Here is a 20923-nt window from a genome sequence, read left to right on the forward strand (position 1 = left end):
TCGGGCACTCGCTGAGCGCTTACTTCTCTGAGCCTCAGTTACCTCATCTGTAAAATGGGGATTAAGACTGTGAACCCCCCATGGGACAACCTGATCACTTTGTATCCCCCCCCCCCAGCGCTTAGAACAGTGCTTTGCACATAGTAAGCGCTTAACAAATGCCAACATTATTATTATTACTATGCGACTAAGCGCTTGTACACGTAAATCAAACATCCCCATCCCCCCTTCTAGACTGTGAGCCCGCTGTTGGGTAGGGACCGTCTCTATACGTTGCCAACTCGGACTTCCCAAGCGCTTAGTCCAGTGCTCTGCCCACAGTAAGCGTTCAATAAATGCGATTGAATGAAATTGGGCACAGTCCCTGTCCCACGTGGGGCTCACAGTCTTAATCCCCCCGTTTTCCAGATGAAGGAACTGAGGCCCAGAGAAGGGCCCAGGGTCACATGACTGACAGGTGGCGGAGCCGGGATTAGAACCCAGGTCCTTCTGACTCCCAAGCCCGGGCTGTATCCACTAAGCTAAACTGCTGCCAGATTTATGGAAAAAGCCCTCCAGTTTATTTTCATAATAATAATAATAATAATTTTGGTATTTGTTAAGTGCTTACTATGTGCAAAGCACTGTTCTAAGCACTGGAGAGGATACAAGGTGATCAGGTTGTCCCACGGGGGGCTCACAGTCTTTATCCCCATTTTCCAGATGAGGGAACTGAGGCTCAGAGAAGTGCCCAGGGTCACACGACTGACAGGTGGCGGAGCCGGGATTAGAACACAGGGCCTTCTGACTCCCAAGCCCGGCTCTATCCACTAAACTACGCTGCTGCCAGATTTATGGAAAAAGCCCTCCAGTTTATTTTAATAATAGTAATAATAATAATTTTGGTATTTGTTAAGCGCTTACTATGTGCAAAGCACTGTTCTAAGCGCTGGAGAGGATACAAGGTGATCAGGTTGTCCCATTTGGGGCTCACAATCTTAATCCCCATTTTCCAGATGAGGGAACTGAGGCCCAGAGAAGTGTCCAGGGTCACACGACTGACAGGTGGCGGAGCCGGGATTAGAACCCAGGTCCTTCTGACTCTCAAACCCGGGCTCTATCCACTAAGCTACACTGCTGCCAGATTTATGGAAAAAGCCCTCCAGTTTATTTGAATAATAATAATAATAATTTTGGTATTTGTTAAGCACTTACTATGGGCAAAGCACTGTTCCAAGCGCTGGAGAGGATACAAGGTGATCAGGTTGTCCCATTTGGGGCTCGCAATCTTAATCCCCATTTTACAAGTGAGGTAACTGAGGCACAGAGAAGTTAAGGGACTTGCCCAAAGGCACACAGCTGACAAGTGGTGGAGCTGGATTTGAACCCATGACCTCCCACTCCCAAGCCCATGCTCTGTCCACTGAGCCACGTGTGCAGTGTACCAAGCACTGGGGTAGATTTAACATAATCATCCCTCCTCCCCCTCTGCATCCCCGCCGCCCTACCTCCTTCCCTTCCCCACAGCACCTGTATATATGTATATATGTTTGTATGTATTTATTGCTCTATTTGTTTATTTATTTTACTTGTACATATCTATTCTATTTATTTTATTTTGTTAATATGTTTTGTTTTGTTCTCTGTCTCCCCCTTCTAGACCGTGAGCCCACTGTTGGGTAGGAACCGTCTCTATATGTTGCCGACTTGTACTTCCCAAGCGCTTAGTACAGTGCTCTGCGCACAGTAAGTGCTCAATAAATACGATTGATTAATTCATTCATTCAATCGTATTTATTGAGCGCGTACTGTGCGCAGAGCACTGTACTAAGCGCTTGGAAAGTACAAGTTGACATAAGAACATAAGTAGAAATGAAAATATATTCTAATTGAGGGGGCAGGGGACATAGGGTTATCATTTTCACTTCCAGCTCTGATACACATTTGCTGTGTGTCCTTGAGCAAATCATCGATTGGGCCTCTGTTTTCATAAAAATAAAGATCAGGCCCCACATTCATTCATTCATTCATTCATTCAGTCGTATTTATTGAGCGCTTACTGTGTGCAGAGCACTGGACTAAGCGCTTGGGAAGTCCAAGTCGGCAACAAATAGAGACGGTCCCTACCCGACAGTGGGCTCACAGTCTAGAAGGGGGAGACGGACAACAAAACAAAACATATTAACAAAATAAAATAAATAGAATAGATATGTACAAGTAAAATAGAGTAATAAATATGTACAAACATATATACATATATGAGCATAAGGTATAGAGAATCATACCACATAGATCTCACCGTTTAGGAAGGAGGACAGGTATGAATCCCTGTCTGCAAGTGAGGAAACTAAGGCACAGAGAAGTTAAACAACTGGCCCAAGGCCATGAGGAAGGCAAGCGTCACAGCTGGGATTAGACTCCAATCAATCAATCAATCAATCAGTCGTATTTATTGAGCGCTTACTGTGTGCAGAGCACTGTACTAAGCGCTTGGGAAGTACAAGTTAGCAACTTATAGAGACAGTCCCTACCCAACAGTGGGCTCACAGTCCAAGTTCTCTGACCTTATATTGTATCTATCCCAAAGGCTGTGTGTCTTTTATCGGATGCCTCAGTATTAATCAATCGTATTTATTGAGCGCTTACTGTGTGCAGAGCACTGTACTAAGTGCTTGGGAAGTACAAGTTGGCAACATATAGAGACAGTCCCTACCCAACAGTGGGCTCACAGTCTAAGTTCTCTGACCTTATATTGTATCTATCCCAAAGGCTGTGTGTCTTTAATCGGATGCCTTGGTATTAGTCAATCAATCGTATTTATTGAGCACTTACTGTGTGCAGAGCACTGTACTAAGCGCTTGGGAAGTCCAAGTTGGCAACATATAGAGACGGTCCCTACCCAACAGTGGGCTCACAGTCTTAAGTTCTCTGACTTCATATTGTATCTATCCCAAAGGCTGTGTTTCTTTAATCGGATGCCTCGGTATCAATCAATCAATCAATCAATCGTATTTATTGAGCGCTTACTGTGTGCAGAGCACTGTACTAAGCACTTGGGAAGTCCAAGTTGGCAACATATAGAGACGGTCCCTACCCAACAGTGGGCTCACAGTCCAAGTTCTCTGACCTTATATTGTTTCTATCCCAAAGGCTGTGTGTCTTTAATCGAATGCCTCGGTATTAATCAATCAATCAATCGTATTTATTGAGCGGTTACTGTGTGCAGAGCACTGTACTAAGCGCTTGGGAAGTCCAAGTTGGCAACATATAGAGACGGTCCCTACCCAACAGTGGGCTCACAGTCCAAGTTCTCTGACCTTATATTGTATCTATCCCAAAGGCTGTGTGTCTTTTATCGGATGCCTCGGTATTAATCAATCAATCGTATTTACTGAGCGCTTACTGTGTGCAGAGCACTGTACTAAGCGCTTGGGAAGTCCAAGTTGGCAACATATAGAGACGATCCCTACCCGACAGCGGGCTCACAGTCTACAGCAACAAATTCCTTGTCTCCCTTGGTTTTTGATGGGAGAAGTTTGTGCCCTTGTGTTAATACCGCGAGCTTGAGATTTCCCCGCAGCAAACATTTTCTCAGTCGTTGCTTGGTGTTGGGAACTTTTCCAGTCCACATGGAAACCTTAACTTTTCAAGCGCTTGATCCGGGGGTATTCGATGCCCCGGGAATCCTCCGGGATCTTCCCGCAGTGGCGAGGGGTGCGTTTGGCGCCGTTATTGTACGGGATGAAGTGGAACTTCAGGCGGCCTTCTGGTGCTGATAATAATAATATCAAATAAAATGGTATTTGTAAAGTGCCTACTGTGTGCTAAGCACTGGGGTAAATGAAAGGGAAGCAGGTAAAAGCAAGCTCCGCCAACTGTCAGCTGTGTGACTTTGGGCAAGTCACTTAACAACAGCAACAACCGTATTTATTGAGCGCTTACTGTGTGCAGAGCACTGTGCTAAGCGCTTGACTTCTTAAGCACTTAACTTCTCTGTGCCTCAGTTACCTCATGCTGCTGTAGAGAGGCAGCGTGGCTCAGTGGAAAGAGCCCGGGCTTGGGAGTCAGAGGTCATGGGTTCGAATCCCGACTCTGGCGCTTGTCAGCTGTGTGACCTTGGGCAAGTCACTTCACTTCTCTGGGCCTCAGGTCCCTCATCTGGAAAATGGGGATTGACTGTGAGCCCCACTAGGGACAACCTGATTACCTTGTAGCCTCCCCAGCGCTTAGAACAGTGCTTTGCACATAGGAAGCGCTTAACAAATGCCACCATTATTATTATTATTAGAGAAGCAGGTGGCTCAGTGGAAAGAGCCCGGGCTTTGGAGTCAGAGGTCATGGGTTCGAATCCCAGCTCCGCCACATGTCTGCTGTGTGACCTTGGGGAAGTCACTTAACTTCTCTGAGCCTCAGTTCCCTCATCTGTAAAATGGGGACTAAGACTGTGAGCCCCACGTGGGACAACTTGATCACCTTGTATCCCCCCCCAGCGCTTAGAACAGTGCTTTGCACACAGTAAGCGCTCAATAAATACGATTGATTGATAGTAAGTGCATAACAAATGCCATCATTATTGTTATTATTATCACCTTATAACCTCCCCAGCGCTTACTGTACTTAACTGTACTTAACTTGTACTTCCCAAGCGCTTAGTACAGTGCTGTGCACACTGTAAGCACTCAATAAATGCGATTGATTGATTGATAGTAAGCGCTTAACAAATACCATCATTATTATTATTATTATCACCTTATAACCGCCCCAGTGCTTAGAACAGTGCGTTGCACGTACTAAGCACATAATAAATGCCATCATTATTATTAGCAGCGTGGCTCAGTGGAAAGAGCATGGGCTTTGGAGTCAGAGGTCATGGGTTCAAATCCCGGCTCCGCCACTTGTCGGCTGTGTGACTTTGGGCAAGTCACTCCACTTCTCTGGGCCTCAGTTCCCTCATCTGTAAAATGGGGGTGAAGACTGTGAGCCCCCTGAGGGACAACCTGATCACCTTGCACCTTCCCCAGCGCTTAGAACAGTGCTTACACATAGTAAGTGCTTAATAAATGCCATTATTATTATTATTATTATTATTATTATTATTATTATGAGACACAGTCCCTGTTCCATGTGGGAGTCACAGTCTGAGTAGGAGGGAGAATAGGTATTTGACAGATGGAGAAACCAAGTGAAATCAAGCGACTTGCCCGAGGTCACAGGACCAACAAGTGCAGGGGGTCAGGATTAGAACCCAGGTCTCCTGACCTCCAGCCATGCGCCATTGCTGGACAATAAAAATAATAGTAATAATTATGGTTACTGTCAAGCCCTTACTACATTCCAGGCACTATACTAAGCGCTGGCGTAGATACAAGCTAATTAGGTTGGACACAGTCCGTGTCTCACTTGGGGCTCCCCGTCTTAATCCCCATTTTACAGATGAGGGAACTGCAGCCCAGAGAACTGAAGTGACTGGTCCAAGGTCACACAGCAAACAAGTGGCCGAGCCGGGATTAGAACCCATGTCCTCTGCTCCCGAGCCTGGGCTCTTGCTGCTAGGTCACGTTGCATCAGCGTGAGAAGCAGCTTGGCTCAGTGGAAAGAGCCCGGGCTTCGGAGTCAGAGGTCATGGGTTCAAATCCCGGCTCCGCCAACTGTCAGCTGGGTGACTTTGGGCAAGTCACTTCACTTCTCTGGGCCTCACTGACCTCATCTGTCAAATGGGGATTAAGACTGTGAGCCCCCCGTGGGGCAACCTGATCACCTTGTATCCCCCCCAGTGCTTAGAACAGTGCTTTGCACATAGTAAGCGCTTAACAAATACCATTATCATTATTATTATTATTATTATTATTATTATTATCAGACCAAGTGCTTGCCTGACCAGCCAGGTTCTGTCTCTGATCACAGGCGTTCTCAGGGCTCAAATCTGGAACGCGGGTCAAAGAAAAAGTCGCACAGAGAAGGTCAAATATAAACCTGGCTTAATAATAATAATAATAATGATAATAATGTTGGTATTAGTTAAGCACTTACTATGTGCCAAGCACTGTTCTAAGCGCTGGGGGATACAAGGTAATCAAGGTTGTCCCACGTGGGGCTCACAGTCTTCATCCCCATTTTCCAGATGAGGGAACTGAGGCCCAGAGAAGTGAAGCGATTTGCCCAAAGTCACACAGCTGACAAGCGGCAGAGCCGGAATTCGAACCCATGACCTCTGACTCCCAAGCCCGGGCTCTTTCCACTGAGCCAATAATAATAATAATGATAGTATTTGTTAAGCGCTTACTGTGTGCCTATAATTATGGTATTTAATAATAATAACAATGGCATTTATTAAGCACTTACTATGTGCAAAGCACTGTTCTGAGCGCTGGGGAGGTTACAAGGTGATCAGGTTGTCCCATGGGGGGCTCACAGTCAATCCCCATTTTCCAGATGAGGGAACTGAGGCCCAGAGAAGTGACGTGACTTGCCCAAAGTCACACAGCTGACAGTTGGTGGAGCCAGGATTTGAACCCACGACCTCTGACTCCAAAGCCCAGGCTCTTTCCACTGAGCCACGCTGCTTCTCTGTTTTTTTACTTGATAAGTGCTTTGTATTCGTTAAGTGCTTACTATGGGCCAGGCACTGAATTAAGCTCTGGGGTGGATACAAGCAAGTCAGGTTGGACACAGTGCTCTGCACACAGTAAGCGCTCAATAAATACGATTGATTGATTGATTGACACAGTTCATGCCCTACATGAGTCTTACAGCCTTAATCCCCATTTTGCAGATGAGGTAACTGAGACCCAGAGAAGTTACATGACTTGCCCAAGGTCATACAGCATACAGCAGGGGGCTAGTTATCTACGGAACAGAATCCTTTGTTTCTATATTAGTGGGTTAGATTAAATGGATTTTTTTTTTATGGGAGGGGGCCCTAAAATCAATCAGTCAATCAATCAATCAATCAATCGTATTTATTGAGCATTTGCAGTGTGCAGAGCACTGTACTAAGCGCTTGGGAAGTCCAAGTTGGCAACATATAGGGACGGTCCCTACCCAACAGCGGGTTCACAGTCTAGAAGGGGGAGACAGAGAACAAAACAAAACATATTAACAAAATAAAATAAATAGAATAAATATGTACATATAAAATAAATAAATAGAGTAGTAAATACATACCAACATATATACATATATACAGGTGCTGTGGGGAAAGGAAGGAGGTAAGGCGGGGGGGATGGGGAGGGGAGGAAGGAGTGCTCTACTGTCACATTTCTAATTAAAATGACTTTTCCCTTCCCCAGCTGTTTAGACTCCTCAGCTCCTGCTCTATCCACTATTTATTTATTTTCCTTGTACATATTTATTCTATTTATTTTATTTTGTTAATGTGTTTCATTTTGTTGTCTGTCTCCCCCTTCTAGACTGTGAGCCCGCTGTGGGTAGGGACCGCCTCTATATGTTGCCGACTTGTACTTCCCAAGCGCTTAGTACAGTGCTCTGCACACAGTAAGCGCTCAATAAATACGATTGGTTGATTTAATCTATTTATTTTATTTTGTTAATATGTTGTATTTTGTTGTCTGTCTCCCCCTTCTAGACAGTGAGCCCGCTGTGGGGAGGGACCGCCTCTCTATGTTGCCGACTTGTACTTCCCAAGCGCTTAGTACAGTGCTCTGCACACAGTAAGCGCTCAATTAAATACGATTGATTGATTTATTCTATTTATTTTATTTTGTTAATATGTTTCATTTTGTTGTCTGTCTCCCCCTTCTAGACTGTGAGCCCGCTGTGGGTAGGGACCGCCTCTATATGTTGCTGACTTGTACTTCCCAAGCGCTTAGTACAGTGCTCTGCACACAGTAAGCGCTCAATAAATACAATTGATTGATTTATTCTATTTATTTTATTTTGTTGATATGTTGTATTTTGTTGCCTGTCTCCCCCTTCTAGACTGTGAGCCCGCTGTGGGTAGGGACCGCCTCTATATGTTGCTGACTTGTACTTCCCAAGCGCTTAGTACAGTGCTCTGCACACAGTAAGCGCTCAATAAATACAATTGATTGATTTATTCTATTTATTTTATTTTGTTAATATGTTGTATTTTGTTGCCTGTCTCCCCCTTCTAGACTGTGAGCCCGCTGTGGGTAGGGACCGCCTCTATATGTTGCTGACTTGTACTTCCCAAGCGCTTAGTACAGTGCTCTGCACACAGTAAGCGCTCAATAAATACAATTGATTGATTTATTCTATTTATTTTATTTTGTTAATATGTTGTATTTTGTTGCCTGTCTCCCCCTTCTAGACTGTGAGCCCGCTGTGGGTAGGGACCGCCTCTCTATGTTGCCGACTTGTACTTCCCAAGCGCTTAGTACAGTGCTCTGCACACAGTAAGCGCTCAATAAGTACGATTGAATGACTAGGCCGCGCTGCTCAATAAATATGATTGATGATGATGATGATGATGATGATGACTAGGCCGCGCTGCTTTTTGTGACTCTCTAGTGGCTCTCCGACACAACCAACATCCTCTGCCCTCATCTTTTCATCGCTTTCTCAGTCAACCCCCCCTTTCCCAAGCGCTTAGTCCAGTGCTGTGCACACAGTAAGCGCTCAATAAATATGATTGATGGATTGATTGATTCCCAGGGCTCCTGTGGGAGACTTTGGGGAAGTATTGGAGATTTCCCGAAAGCTGGGTGGGCCTGAGGAAGTGGGGAACAGTCGGGAGAGAGACGGGATTGAGCCGAGTGGCCATCGGGGAACCCCGGGCACCTCAGGAATCAATCAATCAATCAGTCAATCGTATTTATTGAGCGCTTACTGTGTGCAGAGCACTGTACTAAGCGCTTGGGCCTTAGCCAACAGTGGGCTCACCGTCTAATGACCTGTCTGTCTGTTGCAGCATTTCGTCTGCGCTAAGTGTGAAAAGCCATTCCTGGGGCACCGTCACTACGAGAGGAAAGGACTGGCCTATTGTGAAACCCATTACAATCAGGTACGGTGCGGGTTCGGCCGGGTGGTTTTTGTTTTTTAAATGGTATTTATTAAGCACTTACTACATGCCGGTCACTGTACTGAGCGCTGGGGTAGATACAAGCTAATCAGGTTGGACACAGTCCCCGTCCCACATGGGGCTCTCTGTCTTAATCCCCGTCTTACATGGGAGGAAACTGAGGCACAGAGAAGTTGTGACGGGTCCAAGGTCACACGGGAAACAAGTGGCAGAGCCGGGAAGCGCTTAGTATGTATATATGTCTGTACATATTTATTACTCTATTTATTTTACTTGTACATATCTATTTATTTTATTTTGTTAATATGTTTGGTTTTGGTCTCTGTCTCCCCCTTCTAGACTGTGAGCCCACTGCAGTAAGCGCTCAATAAATACGATTGATGATGATGATGATGATGTTGGGTAGGGACCGTCGCTATATGTTGCCAACTTGGACTTCCCAAGCGCTTAGTACGGTGCTCTGCACACAGTAAGCGCTCAATAAATGCGATTGATTAGTTCAGTGTTCTGTACACAGTAAGCGCTAAATGCGATTCATTCATTCACTCAGTTGTATTTATTGAGCGCTTACAGTGTGCGGAGCATTCAATCAATCAATCAATCGTATTTATTGAGCGCTTACTGTGTGCAGAGCACTGGACTAAGCGCTTGGGAAGTCCAAGTTGGCAGCATATAGAGACGGCCCCTACCCAACCGTGGGCTCACAGTCTAAAACTGTGAGTAAAAAGCATTGTGCTAAGCGCTTGGAAAGTACAATTCAGCAACATATAGAGATGGTCCCAACGGGATTAAATGAATGAACCCGGGTCCTTCTGACGTCCAAGCCCGTGCTTCAGAGAAGCAGCGTGGCTCAGTGGAAAGGGCACGGGCTTTGGAGTCAGAGGTCATGGGTTCAAATCCCGGCTCCACCCCAAGTCTGCCGTGTGACCTTGGGCAAGCCACTTCACTTCTCTGAGCCTCCGTTACCTCATCTGTAAAAATGGGGATGAAGACGGTGAGCCCCACGTGGGACAACTTGATCACATTGTGTCCCCCCCAGCGCTTAGAACAGTGCTTTGCACATAGTAAGCGCTTAACAAATGCCATCATTATTATTATTATTATTATTATTTACCCATTAGCCTAATCATCATCATCATCATCAATCGTATTTATTGAGCACTTACTATGTGCAGAGCACTGTACTAAGCGCTCTGGAAGTACAAATTGGCAACACATAGAGACAGTCCCTACCCAACAGTGGGTTCACAGTCTAAAAGGGGGAGACGGAGAACAAAACCAAACATACCAACAAAATAAAATAAATAGGATAGATATGTACAAGTAAAATAAATAAGTAAATAAATAGAGTAAAAAATATGTACAACCATATAATCCACTTTTAAGGGGTTCAAGCCAACACCTTGTAGGAGTTTGGATAAACAGCTTATGAAACTGGTGTTCGATTTAGAGCTTTTTCTTTGACCAACGGAAGAAATATCCGTTTACATGTAATGAATCACGCCCCGCAACCTCTATTGTCTCGGCCTGATTATTAATTGGCCTTTTATGGTGAGAGGGGACTAGTTCCCTAGTTCTCCTTTGTTTCTATATTAGCGGGTTAAGTTAAATTGATTTTTTTTTTTGATGTGGGGGGTGGCCCTAAAATTTCTCCACGGTCACATTTCTAATTAAAACAACTTTTCCCTTCCCCAGCTGTTCGGCGATGTTTGCTTCCACTGTAACCGTGTCATTGAAGGAGACGGTAAGAAATCGTTGCGTTCTTTCACACGTGGCCTCAGCGCTCCAATTCAGGAGGTGCGGGATGAAGAATGGGAAAAGCTGCTGGTTTTTGCCGGAGTAGTTAGGAGCCAGTTTCCACCACGGTGACTCGTCTTCCAGCGAGGTGCTCGGGGAGGGTGCAGCCGGATGGAGCTGGAGTGATAATAATAAGGATGGCATTTCTTAAGCGCTTACCACGTGCAAAGCACTGTTCTCAGCGCTGGGGAGGATACAAAGTGATCACGTTGTCCCACGTGGGGCTCAGTCTTCATCCCCATTTGACAGATGAGGGAACTGAGGCTCAGAGAAGTGAAGTGACTTGCCCAAGGTCACACAGCAGACATGCGGCGGAGCCGGGATAATAATAATAATAATAATAATAATAATAATGGTATTTGTTAAGCGCTTACTATGTGCAAAGCACTGTTCTAAGCGCTGGATCCGACAGACAACTAAGTGCTTGGGAAAGTACAATAGATACCGAGACAGAGATCCCAGAGAGGGCAGAGACACGGAGAGGAAAGAGAGAGTGGAGACGAAGAGACAGAAAGGGCAGAGACCGAAAGCGCTTAGTACAGTGCTTTGCACACAGTAAGCGCTCAATAAATACATGTTTATTATGACTATTATTAATACTAGTATTATTATTATTATTGGAGAACTCAGCGATTATTGGAGAACTCAGGGATTAGAATCCATGACCTCTGACTCCAAAGCCCGTGCCCTTTCCACTGAGCCACGCCGCTTCTCAGCATTTTATTTATTACTTATTATTATTACTCTATTTTACTTGTACATATCTATTCTATTTATTTTATTTTGTTAGTAGGTTTGGTTTTGATCTCTGTCAACCCCCTTTTAGACTGTGAGCCCGCTGCTGGGTAGGGACTGTCTCTATATGTTGCCAACTTGGACTTCCCAAGCGCTTAGTCCAGTGCTCTGCACACAGTAAGCGCTCAATAAATACGATTGATTGATTCCAGTTGGGTTGCCGGAGTGCAAATGGGGGACTTCCTGGGGGGATTGGGGTAAAATGGGGTTTGTGACATGGAAAATCAGGCTCCCAGCGGGATTCCCGCTGCGGGACGTTGTGGGGGCCCTCCTGGATCTGGCAGAGATTGGACTGGGCTGGAAAGAAATGAGGCTGCGAGCGAGCCGGAATGGGAATTCCTTCGGGGAGGTCCCGGTTAGTTGTCCCAGGCACCAAAGCTCACTCTGTGCCGAGCGCGTGTAACCTCTTCTTCCGTTTCTTGGCCCGTCCTTGCATCTGAATTACTCTCCCAGGCATTTGGTGCAGTGTTTTGGGGGGGGGTTTGTGTGTGACATTTGTTTATCAATCAATCAATCAATCAATCAGTCGTATTTATTGAGCGCTTACTGTGTGCAGAGCACTGTACTAAGCGCTTGGGAAGTACCAGTTATATAGCTCTTCAGCCCCCCCGCCCCTGCACGAAAACCTTAGCACTTACTGTGATCAGCAAGGGGAGATGCGGGATAGTGGGAGGCTTAACTCTTACTCACTTGAATTCTATTTATGGGACTGAAGAGGAAGAGAAAAAGGGTAAGGGTCAGCCAAGCCTTCTGAAATCTCATTTAGGCCGATTGTTTCTGTTTTTATATGTATATATATTTGTACATATTTATTACTCTATTTATTTATTTATTTTACTTGTACAGATCTATTCTATTTATTTTATTTCGTTAATATGTTTGGTTTTGTTCTCTGTCTCCCCCTTTTATCAATCAATCAATCAATCATATTTATTGAGCGCTTTACTATGTGCAGAGCACTGTACTAAGCGCTTGGGAAGTACAAATTGGCAACACACAGAGACGGTCCCTACCCAACACTGGGCTCACAGTCTAAAAGGGGGAGACGGAGAACAAAACCAAACATACTAACAAAATAAAATAAATAGAATAGATATGTACAAGTAAAATAAACAGAGCAATAAATATGTACAAACATATATACATATATACAGGTGCTGTGTTGGGTAGGGACTGTCTCTATATGTTGCCAATTTGTACTTCCCAAGCGCTTAGTACAGTGCTCTGCACCCAGTAAGCGCTCAATAAATACGATTGAATGAATGAATGCGGGGTTAGATGGAAGCTAATCAGGTTGGACAAAGTTCAGTCCCCCGTGGGGCTCACGACCATAATGCCCGTTTTCCAGAGGCGGTAACTGAGGCCCAGAGAATCAATCAATCAATCAATCGTATTTATTGAGCGCTTACTGTGTGCAGAGCACTGTACTAAGCGCTTGGGAAGTCCAAGTTGGCAACATATAGAGGCGGTCCCTACCCAACAGTGGGCTCACAGTCTAAAAGAGAACGGAAGAGACTTGCCATGGGTCGCACAGCGGAGTAGTGGCGGATCCGGGATTAGACCCAAGGTCCTTCTGACTCCAGGCCTGGGCTCTATCCGCTAGGCCAGTGTTCTCTCTTCAGTAGGCGCTCAGTAAATAGCACCGAAGGATCGGTGGTTGGTTGAGGATCATTGTGGGTTGGGGGTGGGCGGCGTATTCCTCTAAGGCAGTTTCAGGGACCGTGGCCGTCTACATGTCTTAGAGAAGCAGCGTGGCTCAGTGGAAAAGAGCGCGGGCTTTGGATTCAGAGGTCATCATCATCATCAATCGTATTTATTGAGCGCTTACTCTGTGCAGAGCACTGTACTAAGCGCTTGGGAAGTACAAGTTGGCAACATATAGAGACAGTCCCTACCCAACAGTGGGCTCACAGTCTAAAAGGGGGAGACAGAGAACAAAACCAAACATACTAACAAAATAAAATAAATAGAATAGATATGTACAAGTAAAATAGAGTAATAAATATGTACAAACATATATGCAGGTGCTGTGGGGAGGGGAAGGAGGTAAGATGGGGGGATGGAGAGGGGGACGAGGAGGAGAGGAAGGAAGGGGCTCAGTCTGGGAAGGCCTCCTGGAGGAGGTGAGCTCAACCAGTTGTCAGCTGTGTGACTATGGGCAAGTCACTTCACTTCTCTGGGCCTCAGTTACCTCATCTGTAAAATGGGGATTAAGATTGTGAGCCCCACGTGGACCAACCTGATCGCCTTGTACCCTCCCCAGTGCTTAGAACAGTGCTTTGCACATAGTAAGCGCTTAATAAATGCCATTACTATTATTATGTCTTGTACTTCCCAAGCGCTTAGTACAGTGCTCTGCACACAGTAAGCGTTCAATAAATACGATTGAATAAATGAGTGTTTTGTTTTGTTGTCTGTCTCCCCCTTCTAGACTGTGAGCCCGTTGCTGGGTAGGGACCGTCTCTATATGTTGCCAACTTGGACTTCCCAAGCGCTTAGTACAGTGCTCTGCACACAGTAAGCGCTCAGTAAATATGATTGAATGAATGAATGAATGAGAGCAAGCCGGCTCTGCCGCTTGTCTGCTGTGCGACCTTGAGCAAGTCACTACCCTCTCTGAGCCTCAGTTACCTCATCTGTAAAATGGGGATTGAGACTGTGAACCCCATATAGGACAGGGATTGTGTCCAACCCGATTTGCTTGAATCTACCCCAGTGTTTAGTACAGTGCCTGGCACATAATAAGTACTTAACAAATACCCTTATCATTATTATTGTTATTATCATTATTAATCCTGGCTTTGCCACTTGCCTGCCGGGTTACCTTGGGCAAGTCACTTCAGTTCTCTGGGCCTCAGTTCCCGCATCTGTAAAATGGGGATTAAGAGTGTGAGCCCCCCATGGGATATATGTATATATGTTTGTACATATTTATTACTCTAGTTATTTATTTATTTTACTTGTACATATCTATTCTATTTATTTTATTTTGTTAGTATGTTTGGTTTTGTTCTCTGTCTTCCCCTTTTAGACTGTGAGCCCACTGTTGGGTAGGGACTGTCTCTATATGTTGCCAACTTGGACTTCCCAAGCGCTTAGTACAGTGCTCTGCACATAGTAAGCGTTCAATAAATGCGATTGATTGATTGATTGACAACCTGATCACCTTGTAACCTCCCCAGCGCTTAGAACAGTGCTTGGCACATAGTAAGGGCTTAACAAATACCACAATTATGATTAAGTACCCCCGTTCACAGTTGCTAGACAGCGAGTCACGGGAGGCGGAGGGGAGGGGAAGGCCAAGGAAACGAAACCGGAATGGAGTAAGGACGATTTAGCTCATTGTGGGCAAGGGAATGTGTCTGTTTTTGGCTATATTGTACTCTCCCAAATGGTTAATACAGGGCTCTGCACGCAGAAAGCGCTCAATACATACGATTGAACAAATGAATGGTTTGGACTTGCATAGTGACAATCAGGTGACCAGCAGGACCTGCTGTCCATCACTGCCATTTGGGGTCTCGGCTGAAAACAGGAAACTAGGAGAGGATTAGGAGGCAGCAAATAATAATAATAATAATAACTGGGGTATTAGTTGAGCGCTTACCGTGGGCCAAACACTGTTCAAAGCCAGCTATCGAGCAGTTCATTCATTCATTCAATCGGATTTATTGAGCGCTTACTGTGTGCAGAGCACTGTACTAAGCGCTTGGGAAGTACAATTTGGCAACATATAGAGACAGTCTCTACCCAACAGTGGGCTCACAGTCTAGAAGGGGGAGACAGACAACAAAACAAAACATATTAACAAAATAAATAGAATAAATATGTACAAATAAAAGAAATAGAGCAATAAATACATACAAACATATATTCATTCATTCATTCAATCGGAATGGCAAAACGGGATTCATTCATTCATTCAATCATACTTATTGAGCGCTTACCGTGTGCAGAGCACTGCACTAAGCGCTTGGGAGGTACAAGTAGAGAAGCAGCGTGGCTCAGTGGAAAGAGCCCGGGCTTTGAAGTCAGAGGTCATGGGTTCAAATCCTGGTTCTGCCAATTGTCAGCTGTGTGACTTTGGGCAAGTCACTTCACCTCTCTGGGCCTCAGTTACCTCATCTGTAAACCGTTGGCATCTGTTATCACAAACAGATTGAAGGAGGGATTCTAAAACAATTTCTCCAAGATTCAGTGAGCTTCCTTCTCCTGGTGAGGTGGGCTTTATAATATAATAATTATAATCATATTATGTGGTATTTGTTAAGCGTTTACTATGTGCCAGGCACTGTAGCAAGCGGCCCACGTCCTCCCCCGGGCCTGGAATGCCCTCCCTCTGCCCATCCGCCAAGCTAGCTCTCTTCCTCCCTTCAAGGCCCTGCTGAGAGCTCACCTCCTCCAGGAGGCCTTCCCAGACTGAGCCCCTTCCTTCCTCTCCCCCTCGTCCCCCTCTCCATCCCCCCATCCTACCTCCTTCCCTTCCCCACAGCACCTGTATATATGTATATATGGTTGTACATATATTTTTTTTACTCTATTTATTTTATTTGTACATATCTATTTATTTTATTTTGTTAGTATGTTTGGTTTTGTTCTCTGTCTCCCCCTTTTAGACTGTGAGCCCACCGTTGGGTAGGGACTGTCTCTATATGTTGCCAATTTGTACTTCCCAAGCGCTTAGTACAGTGCTCTGCACATAGTAAGCGCTCAATAAATATGATTGATGATGATGATGCAAACCGATTGGATTGGACACAGTCCCTGTCCCCCGTGGGGCTCACAATCAGAATCCCCATTTTGCAGATGAGGTCACTGAGGCTCAGAGAAGTGAAGCGACTTGCCCAAGATCACACAGCAGACAAGTGGCGGGGCCGGGTTTAGAACCCGGGTCCATCTTACTCTCAGGCCCGGGCTCTACCCACTAAGCCATACTTCCTTTATACTTGCATTGCCCCCTTATCCCTAATGCCCTGATTGAGGACACTGTGGAAAGACACACCTCACAGCCTTCGCTCACTTCGGGAAGTTCAGTTATTTCGCATCCACCACAATAATCGAGGTTTTTTTTTCCCTTATTTCCATTTATTTTGCATCCACCACAACAGATAATCGAGGTTTTTTTCCTTATTTCCGTAGTTGTCTCGGCTCTGAACAAGGCCTGGTGTGTCAACTGCTTCGCCTGCTCCACTTGCAACACTAAGTTAACACTCAAGTAAGTGCCGGAGAGAGATCGGAAAGCAAAAGAGTTGTCGTTCTTCTTCTGAGACCGAGTCACTGGCAGTCGTAGGAATAGAAATGTGACTTTTTGGAGCCGATGGGGGAACTACCCAGCGCTTAGAACAGTGCTTTGCACATAGTAAGCGCTTAATAAATGCCATCACTATCATTGCCAAAAAGAAAATACTGTAGGTGAAAGGACACCCGTGAAGTCTGGTGATTATTTTTTTCCTTCCAGATTTACCGTCTGTTCCATTCTTCTGAAATCTGATTCTCTCTTCTCCTGTTCTTTCCTCTCTGTCTTCTCTGCCTTACCCGAAGGGATAAATTTGTTGAAATTGATCTTAAGCCAGTCTGCAAACACTGTTACGAGAAAATGCCGGAAGAATTTAAGCGGCGACTTGCCAAACGGGAGCGAGACGCAAAGGATAAAGACAAGCAGAGAAAGAAAAAGCCCACCTGTTTGTAAACTTTTCTTTCCCTTCTGCCGTCATTTCCACTCCATTCTCTTTGGGTTAGTGGTCACGGGCCACCTCTTTCCATTCTCCCGTGTGTTGATGACCAGCAGAGATTGAAATGCTGTTAATTGGCCTGCCAGAATGAGTCACTAGGACCTATGTTTAGCTCGTTTAGCTCCAGCTTTTACACCCTGTCTCCCTTCTTCCCCTGCTCCCCCAGAAAAAAACAAAAAACAAAAGTCACAGGAAGAGGATCCAGGAGTCAAAAGTGAAGCCACCATGAGGCTTTCTCTCTCCATCACAAAGCTGTGGAGATTTGCCTCTCCAGTGACTTGTGACCCTTTTGATATTTTTTCCCTTGATTCTCCCCACCCCAGTTCGAGGCCATGTAAGAGTTTTTCCTCTATTTTTCACCCCCATAACCCAGAACTCCATGAATCCTGGTTTTAGGCACCCCATTTTAATCTGTTGAGATTAATTCCTTGAGAGCAGAAACCGTATCTTCTAGCTACAATGGCCAGAATCGGGCACCGTGCGACCTGAGAAACCCAGGAGATATTTTTCGACGATGATGATTTGGCCCTAACTGCAACTGAGCTGTGAAATCTGATCCTGTCCAGCCCATTTATATGAGTAAATATGACCTGACATACGCCTACAACCCATTCTTAGAATTCCCGTTTGATGTCACTGACTTTAAGGAATGTTCCCTTTTATCTCAGAACCATCTTCCTGAGCATAATTTATTCCCGATGTTTTTTTTTTTTTTTAAAAAAAAGCATTTCAACCTCTGGAAATTGCACGTGGCATGTCGAGAATGTTTTCCCTTTCTTCCTCGTTGGTCATCTTTGTGTTTTGAATTGTTTTTTGAAAGGATTTGTATTGCAGCATGCAAAGATACTCTCTCAATTTAAATTGGCAGAAAAAGGAGGTCAATGCGGGATCCCAGTTGGGACATATTGAAGCTCAATTAGATCACATCCAAAGAAAATGGGTTGTCTCTTTTATCATCAAAGAGCTGGCCTTTCACTCTGCTTGTGGAGTGCTTTGATAGCTATGCTTTACTGAAGATCTTACACATAATTAGCTATAATTCTATTTATTCTAACGGTTTTGACACCTGTCTACATGTTCTGTTGTCAGTCTCCCCCTTCTATACGAGCCTGTTTTTGGATAGGGACCATCTCTGTATGTTGCCGACTTGTACTTCCCAAGTACAGTACTCTGCATACAGTAAGTGCTCAATAAATACGATTAAAGAAGAAGATAAAAATCTACTGGTGATGTTGAAATGGAACTGCATGAAATTAAGTATTTTGAGTCTCCAGCTCATTATTCCACCTCCTAAAGAGGTACCTATAGAGGAATAATAATAACAATGATGGCATTTTTTAAGCACTTACTATATGCAAAGCACTGTTCTAAGCGCTGGGGAGGTTACAAGGTGATCAGGTTGTCCCATGGTGGGAGCTCACAGTCTTCATCCCCATTTTACAGATGAGGGAACTGAGGCCCAGAGAAGTTAAGTGACTTGCCCAGAGTCATACAGCTGACAAGTGGCAGAGCCAGGATTTGAACCCATGACCTCTGACTCCAAAGCCCGGGCTCTTGCCACTGAGTCATGCTGCTTCTCAGAGCCCGAACATTTCAGCGCTTAGTTCAGTGCTCTGCACACAGTCAGCGCTCAATAAATACGACTGAATGAATGAATTTTGAGAGAAAATCTTGCTACCAAATGATCTGGGTAGGCCCCACTAATAGAAACACAGAATTATTTTCCTGTTGCTTGGAAAAGGTGAACAGCGAAGAATATGCCTGTGTTTGCATTTTGTGAATGGAAATACTGTGTTTAAACAGGCTGTTTTACTAAAGCATGTGTTATGGCTTAATAAAAGAGGTGTTAGTAGTGCCGTTGGCCGGTCATAGGTGTATGACTTTATTCACTTCATTAGTTAATCCTTTTTTGACGCGTTGAAAAATTCTTTCTCTAAGATGTATTTTCTCTTTTCGTTCATTTTCAGGAATAAATTTGTGGAGTTTGACATGAAGCCAGTGTGTAAGAAGTGCTATGAGAAGTTCCCCCTGGAACTGAAGAAAAGGCTGAAGAAGCTAGCTGAGACATTAGGGAGAAAATAACTTTCCTTGCCCTTGTTTTGTTCTTTTTTTCTATGCAAAGGAACGGAAACGTTACCAAATGTTACTTGCCTTATTTCCCTCTTCTTCAGGATCGTGCCCCGCGTAAAATGGAAGAAAAAAAAATATCCCTGATATACAAATGGCTTCGTAGTGTTATTGTCTTCCCCTTCTAAGAGAACCCTGCTTTATCTGTCTACAGCTGGGATAGTGCACACTGAAATTCTGCATCCATCCTTTCAATGAAAATAAGGAGAAGGTATTTGTGTAGCAAGTGTCACATCTTAAACTAAAGTTAACCGAGGGGGAAAAAAAACCCCAAACTAACTTATTTTTAAGGAAATCAGATACTACAGTCCCAAACACCGCACAGCATTATTTTAAATCCTATTCAGTGAAAAACCAAGATCTCCCATTGTTCGTTATTGCAAAAGTACAGAGTAATACGTCAAAGGAAACATGGGGAAATCAGGAGTTACATGTTAGAAATTCAAAAAGTGAATATATTAGACTACACGAACTGTTTTCTTCTGCTAATGCAGTCATTATCGTGCATGGTTTTCTATTTTATTTACCTTTGGGGGCCTTATTCTTTCACCTAAATCCTTAACTCACTAGCTAGGTTACCTGTTGACTGTGCATGCGTTTTTCATATTTTTGTGCAGAAAATTTCTACCAGGTATTTGAAAATTCCATATACTTTAACTATATTGGACACATGAAGTATTTTTTTTAACGTTAATGGATGAAAAGCAAATGTTGTTATCTTTATAGCTAAACTGTAGTCTTTAGGGTAGGACATTATTAAATAAAACGGTATGCTATTTCAGTAGAGAATGGATGTATTCATTGTTCAGCGTATCCTGGGTATTGCTAGATTTTCGAGTCACAGCAGGCCCTTTTGTGCCCCTTATCAGGAAGGAGTTGGGCTAAAATTAGCCCAGTCCCATGTCCAATAACAGGGAATCTGGGCACCTGAATTAGAAACAGCCATTTTAGGATGCTAAAGACATGAGGTTATGCTGAAGCAACCCGCTATCATTCCACTTTATATAGAATTTAGCTTACCTTTCCTTAGGAAAGTGCGTTTTTAATCTGAATTCCTTGCCGCTTATCCCTAGCACAGTGCCGAGTTAAACCAAGTAGTGTTTTGCATATAGTAAATGCTTAATAAATGCCATCGTTATTATTATTATTATTATTATTAATTCATTGAAGTCATTATCTCGAAGCCCTTATTATTTCATTGAAGTCATTACCTCGAAGCCCTTCCCAAGAGCCGCAATGAATTTTGGCCGAGAAGAAAAATGTTTCAAGGTGTGTTGGCACATTTTTCTCCCAACGGTATCCGAAAACTCACGGGATTTGATTCCCTTTTCTTGTTTTCCTTCGAGGAGGGATGATGTGGCCGAGGTTCCGATTTTAAGGAGCAAAGTTTGAAGTCCAACGGGATGCTCATGGCCCAGCAGAAAGGCGCAGGTTGCCTGTTCGGGTCCACCCTGGAGAGGGAAATAGATGTCCGATTGAATCTGTTGAAAAC

At 44.4% G+C, this 20923-nt stretch overlaps 1 protein-coding gene across 6 annotated transcripts in view; it reads left to right on the forward strand.

The window, feature by feature from the left end:
* Positions 1-20575, forward strand: part of LIMS1 (LIM zinc finger domain containing 1) — a 271575-nt gene extending 251000 nt beyond the window's left edge. For 4 of the 6 annotated variants that reach the window (XM_038771788.1, XM_038771795.1, XM_038771802.1 and 1 more), the window contains exons 7-11: positions 8870-8962; positions 10676-10724; positions 16712-16787; positions 17114-17306; positions 19272-19351. In XM_038771788.1, the coding sequence (XP_038627716.1) occupies positions 8870-8962; positions 10676-10724; positions 16712-16787; positions 17114-17261 (366 nt within the window). In that variant the 3' untranslated portion in view covers positions 17262-17306; positions 19272-19351. Of the gene's footprint in view, positions 1-8869; positions 8963-10675; positions 10725-16711; positions 16788-17113; positions 17307-19271 lie in introns of all 6 variants that reach the window. The other 2 variants (XM_038771773.1, XM_038771781.1) reach the window with 2 other exon arrangements.
* Positions 20576-20923: the final 348 nt, after the last annotated feature.

This window comes from Tachyglossus aculeatus, chromosome 2 (genome assembly GCF_015852505.1).
Source record: "Tachyglossus aculeatus isolate mTacAcu1 chromosome 2, mTacAcu1.pri, whole genome shotgun sequence".
Lineage (NCBI taxonomy): Eukaryota > Metazoa > Chordata > Mammalia > Monotremata > Tachyglossidae > Tachyglossus > Tachyglossus aculeatus.